Below are 6,538 nucleotides of genomic sequence, written 5' to 3' on the forward strand. Positions count from 1 at the left end.
ATTGTTCTATATATGTATGTATGTTAACCACTAATAGTCTCTTCACATCGTCACCAATAATTTAGAAATCCAGAAAAAAATGCAACAGCAAAGCACATGCATGAAGGTTTCTCTTCCCACTATCCATTGTATCCAACCACTCATAATGTATATATAAGCTGTCAACCATTACACATACACAAAACACTAAATACTAAACATACACATCATATTATCATTAACTCATTCCTTCAAATATATGATGATATTGATATATAGAGGACACAACAACATACATTGTAGTAGTAGTGATCACATTTCTCAGCACACCATGAAAAAAACACCCCCCAAAAACAAAAGATTACAATATAAATAATATAATTCAAATCAAAAGATATATAAAAATATATAACAACAAACTAAACTAGGCCTTTAATCCGCTAAAATTTTATAAAGACCTTCAACTTTAGTTAATAAACAAGTGAAAATTCAAGTACAATTATTTTCACCTAAAGTTGATAGCTGAAATTTATTTTTAGCTATCAAATTCATATGAATACAACTGCACATGAATTTTCACCTAATAAATAACCGTTGCAATCTTGCAAATGCAGTAAAATGGCAACCGCAATATAAAAGCGTTGGATCTAAGATATGGAGGATATGATATTAGTCCTTTGTCTCTTGACACTTGCAGAAGAAGAACCAGGCTCATTCCCAACACCGCCATTACTTTTCTCCATAACTGCCTTCAAAGCTTCCTGTATTGAACTAATGCAGTATTCGTAACTATTATTATTATTATTATGGTCATGTTGATGATGATGATCCTCATTGGCGGTTGATGATGAGTAGTAATCTTGTTCAGCGGTGATGAACAAGACGTTCTTGACACGGCCACCGAGTGTAGTGATATCTGCTTTGAGGGTTCGAAGCTTCATTGATTTCAAGGTTTTGATGAGTTCAGGCAAGAGATCGGACCTATCTTCGCAGCACAAAGAGGCTTTAATTACCAATTTGCCATCTTCATCAGATGCATCGTCCACAGTGAGCTCGTCGGATTCTGTTGGAACTGAACTCGTCTCTGCGATCATTAATGTTTGCCGTTTCAGTTCCTTCACATGTTGAATCACTTCTGCTAGCAATGATGCTTTATCTGTCTGAAATTATTATTTCATACAATTATCAATACAAGCTAGAATACTGTAATAGATAAAAATTTAGGTACAGTCATGTTCGTATCAATTTGACATATTTAGCTAAATTATTATCTAATTATATTTAAATTTAAATAAAACGTGTAAAACATTATATGAGAAGTTGAAAGTCCATATATATTTTTATTTATTTGGTAACATCAACTTTAAAATGTGATGATAGTGTGATGAGAAGTTGGTAGGTTATGGCATGATAGAAATATTAGTGGTGGTGGAAGCAAGAGTGTGATGCATATATATAATGTGGAAGAGAGCGTGTGTGACTGACAAGGGTGCTTTTCAATTGAATTCTCGAAGGTGAGTTTGACTAATCAATAATCTGTATTAGCATTAAGCAGCAAAGTTAGCAGAGAAGCTTATTAGCTTTTTGAGACTGCTTCTTGGTTCCTCTTTATCGTATCAACCCTGCGACATTAACGGTACCACCTCCCTTTACCCTTTTCTCTCTTCTTTTACTCTATTAATTAGCTTAGCTACTTAATTACTTTTCCTCGGAACTACCACACAACAAAGAAAGACAAGAGACACTCTCCAAAACACAACACATCTAGCTTCATAATTAACTAGAGAGCAATCATACAGAAAGCCTACCTCTATAGTTAAGTTACTAACCAATTCCGTGTTTTTAAATAGTTTCTGATATTTTAATTCCATCAATTTTATTTTTAAAATTGACAAAAATATACTATTTTATTGACAAAATAAATATATCCTAAAATACGAACAGTTCTTGAAATGGTTTTTATAAATTAATGAAATAAACACATATCAAACCCTTAATGAATCTGTTTTAAAATCCAGATTATTAAGAAATTGAAGTTAGAGAGGAAGAATTGAATTGATTTGATAGAAGAGAAGAAAGAGAAAAGAAGAAGACTTACTTTGGTGGTGCTAGGCAACAAGCTTCTGAGCTTAGAAAGATGATTATTGATCCTCTCTCTACGCCTCCTCTCAGCTTCACTGTGGCTTTTGGAAGCAGCAAGAGCCTTAGCCTCCATGATTTCCTGAGCAGTCATCTTGCTCAGTTCAGCTTGCAGATCAAATGATGAAGTAGCACCCTCATGATGATGATGATATGCTGCTGCAAACTGCATGGAAGATGATGATGGATGAACCCTTCTACTGTTGAAGAAGCTTGCATATGGTGAAGCTTGTTGTTGTTGTTGTGGAGGCACAATAAACGAAGAAGAAGATTCATGGTTGTTGAAGGGTAGTTCTTGTATTGATGGCATGGACCATGGTTGCTGCTGCTGATGCATCATCATTTGATCAGAAGAAGACAACATGTTCATGTTCATCATGTTCATATTGTTGTTGTTGATGAAGCCTCTTCCTCCTCCAAAGATCATGTCATCACTACTCATCATCATCATGTTGTGTTGATGCATCATATTGTTGAAGAAGTTGGCTTGTTGGTAAGAAGATGAAGAATAAGAACACTCCCCTTGATGCTGATTATGATCTATCTCCTGTTTCATTTCCCTTTCATATATATATATACATATATTGAAAAACTCTATTCAACAATAATATTACAAACTCCAAGGCTTTATATAACAATATCTTTGTGCAACTGTGCCTGTTGCAAGTGACAATAATAATATTAATATTAAATTAGTAAATGAAATATGTATGTATATATGGAGATTCAAAATGTCAGAAGCTTATAAGGTAGGAATGTAGGTGTTTTGTATTGTATGATGTGTCTACAAATTTTTTTTATTATTTATTCTGGTTTTGTCTGATGTGACTAAGAAAAAGGGAGGATTGGAAGAAGAACAAAAGCTCGGAGAGGTTTTGCTTTACACTTGCACAAGGAATAAAAATGAAAAGGGTATTCAAGGGGGTTAGTGAAAAGCTAAGAGACATATTAAAAAAGAAATAAAGTGGGACACTACAAAACCTCCTTTTCATGTGTGATCATTCATTATACTCTTCTAATTCTTCCTTCTAATCCTATCATCATCATGCTTTGGGCATTCAATTAATAATTAATTAATCCCCTACCATATTTGTTTATTCAAATATATATAAACCATATAAATATACGATACCGAAATTAATAAATATTAAATAAGATAAATTTTAAAAAAAATATTTTTGAAAATAAATATATGCAAGTAATTTATGATTTTTTTTTTAATTGTTTATCAAGGAGGGAGTTTGGATCTCTCTCTATCTTTCTGGCTCAGTGTCAAATCTCTTTCACTTGGTGGGTGTTTTTCTGCCACAAACCTTTGTGCGGGGTAAGGTGGTGACCCTTTTTATCCTTTTACCCTTCAACAAAACTTTCCTTTTCCTTTGTGCTTTGTTGCTCTCTTTTTGGTTCCTTCATCGTTTTTTTGTTATTTGCTTTACCTTTCTAAATTTTCTTCTCATCTCTCACTCAAACTAGCTTTTTGAGTGCTGCTACTCCACTTTCCTTTCCTCTTACGGCAATCTCTGACCTTATTATGCTTATGGATATCTTTTTAATTACGATAATTTTATGTACTTAATTTTGGAATGTAATATATAAATATAATATTAACATAAAAAATATATAAAATTAATTTTTAGTTAGTCAACAAGTATTCTAATTAATTCTTGAAAAGTACTTTGAAAATAGAAAACATGTATTATTGCATAGCACACTAAAGTATTTTTTTTTATTGAATATGGGGAGACTATGCCATTTAAGTTATTAAAACAAAAATGTGAAGAGTGTTTACACTTTACGCTATTAATAAAGTAATCTGCACTGTATTGATATGTTTGAAATTTATTTAATAAGTTAAAATTAAATTCCTCCATTAGACAATTTTTTTTCCACTTTTATTCAAACTGTAGTTCAATGTTCAAAAATTATGTTTATATAACATATAATGCATAAAAAATATTTCATAGCTCAATCATAATTTTATATAGCATGCGCCATCCATAAATGGAATTTGAATTAGATATATCCTATCATGAATTTTTGTCTTCTAAATTAAGCCACAAGAATCCTCGTACAGATCAAGAAATACACACTTTTACAACCCTTATGATAATAATACCAGTATAATATAAGAATAGTGGTAAGATTAATTTGGTTAGTTATTAAGAAGAGTTTATGTTGTCTTCTTGAAGAAATAAAAAATATTTTTTATATAAATATTATTTTTATATCAATAACTAGTACAACTCTACAGAATTTATTTTTACATGTAATTTTATTCTTTATACACAAATTCTATCATGATATCCATAACTTTGGTTCAAGATTTATGGCTGTTTTAATCTCTTTTTTATCCACCATTTCTTTTTTCTTTTCCAACCTATCAATTTTCACCATTAACAAACTCAATGAAGATACACATTGCACATAGCAGCAACTGACTCTCCATGTAATCAATGTAAATAGATTAGATAATTATCTTGATGCAACCAAAATTCCAACTCAATTTGATAGTGAGGCTGCACGTCTTGTTGGAACTGAATCTGCTGCTTATACCGAATGGAAAGTGAAAGACCATTGATAATTCCCTCAAAAACTAAATGTTAGATTGTGCTTATGCTCATCAAGTGTGGACAAAGATTCAAGATCACTTCGCTAAAGTGTCCAAGATTCGTGTTCAGCAATTAAGAGCTCAGCTTAAGACAATCTGCAAGCAAAGTCTTTCTGCAAAAGAATATCTCAAACAGATTAGAGAAGTTGTTGATATTTTGGCCTCTCTTAAACATGTATTATCTCTTGATGATCATGTCACAGCCATAACTGAAGGTTTAACTGAGGAGTATGCATTATACATATCTTCCATCATGACTAAATCTGATTCACTTTCTTTGATTGAGATTGAAGATTTATTACTAGCACATGAAGCAATATTTAAAAGATTTAAAAAAATTGAATTAAGTGTAGTTCATGCAAATTACACCCACACACAAGATCAATTTGATAGAGGATCTTCAAGACCACCCTTTGGAGGACGCAGAGGACGCGGTGGAAGGTTCTCCCGTGCTGGCAGATTTTTCAATTTTGATCAACGACCTCGGTGTCAAGTGTGTTATCGATTTGGCCATACTGCAATGACTTGTTTTCACCGATTTGATTCTTCTTATCAACAATCTACCATGAATTCATCTCAATCTGTATCTCAGGCTCCACCACTTTCACCATCCACTTTTCATAATCTCAGGGCATACTTGGCTACTCCTTTAATATTTTCTAATTCAATGTGGCTACCCGATACTGGTGCTAGCCATCATGTCACTGGCGATGCTCAGAATCTGCTATCGTCATCTGAATATAATGGCTCAGAACAAATTATGTTAGGTAATGGTAAAGGTGCGAGTATTACACACTATGGTAAAAATTATTTGATTAATCTTGATACTCATAGAACTTTCTTGTTGGATAAACTCTTGCATTCACTTGACATTGCACACAATCTTATTAGTGTAACAAAATTTGCAGCTGATAACAATTATTATTTTGAATTCCATGCTGATTTTTGTCTTGTTAAATCTCAGAAAACTCAGGAGGTTCTACTCCGAGAAACACCTAGACAAGAAATTTATGTGTTTGAACGTGTTTCTGTGCCTTGTTCTAGTCTAAATAATATTTTCTCCAATCGGAATTCTAGTGATCATGTACCTAGGGCATTTCTTGCAAAATCTTATTCTTATAAGTTGTGGCACCATCGACTAGGTCATTATGCCTCAAAAATAGTTCTGAGTATAATGAATAAATGCAAAATACATGTCTCTTCTAATATTGTTCCATCTAATGTGTGTGAAATTTGTTACAATGCAAAGATGCATCTTCTTCCTTTTAATCTTGATAAATATAATTACACTGCTCCTTTAAATATGGTTTACTCAGATTTATGGGGGCCTGCTCCGGTAACTTCATATCATGGTTTTAATTATTATATCTCTTTTGTTGATGCTTTTAGTAGGTATACTTGTATATATTTACTGCATTCAAAGTCTCAAATTTTTCAGGCTTTTTTGCAATATAAAACTATGTTCATACAGGTTTTAAGCTTAAGCGATTTTAAATTGATCATGGGTACGAGTATTTATCACAAATTTTTACACAATATCTCGCTGATCAAGGCATTAAGTACAGGTATTCTTGCATGCCCATATACGCATCAACAAAATGGAAGGGCTGAGCGCAAGAATCGTCACATCATAGAGACTGGTTTGGCAATGCTTGCTACAGCATCTCTTCCCTTAATTCACTGGGATGATGCTTTCCTCTTAGCCACATACGTCATCAATTGTCTTCCATCTCTCAATACAAACTTGGTAACTCCTTTTGAACTTATGCACTCTAGGAAACTAGATTATGAATTTTTGCGAGTGTTTGGTTG

The 6,538-nt window shown here is 32.6% G+C and overlaps 1 protein-coding gene across 1 annotated transcript; it reads right to left on the reverse strand.

Moving 5' to 3' along the window:
- Positions 127-3,027, reverse strand: LOC107619493 (transcription factor bHLH30). The gene is made up of 2 exons (XM_016321791.2): positions 2,078-3,027; positions 127-1,139 (listed from the first exon to the last, which is right to left on the reverse strand). The coding sequence occupies exons 1-2, from the start codon at positions 2,672-2,674 to the stop codon at positions 627-629; spliced, it is 1,110 nt and encodes a 369-aa protein (XP_016177277.1). The 5' UTR covers positions 2,675-3,027; the 3' UTR covers positions 127-626.

Source organism: Arachis ipaensis, chromosome B09, assembly GCF_000816755.2.
Source record: "Arachis ipaensis cultivar K30076 chromosome B09, Araip1.1, whole genome shotgun sequence".
Taxonomy (NCBI): domain Eukaryota; kingdom Viridiplantae; phylum Streptophyta; class Magnoliopsida; order Fabales; family Fabaceae; genus Arachis; species Arachis ipaensis.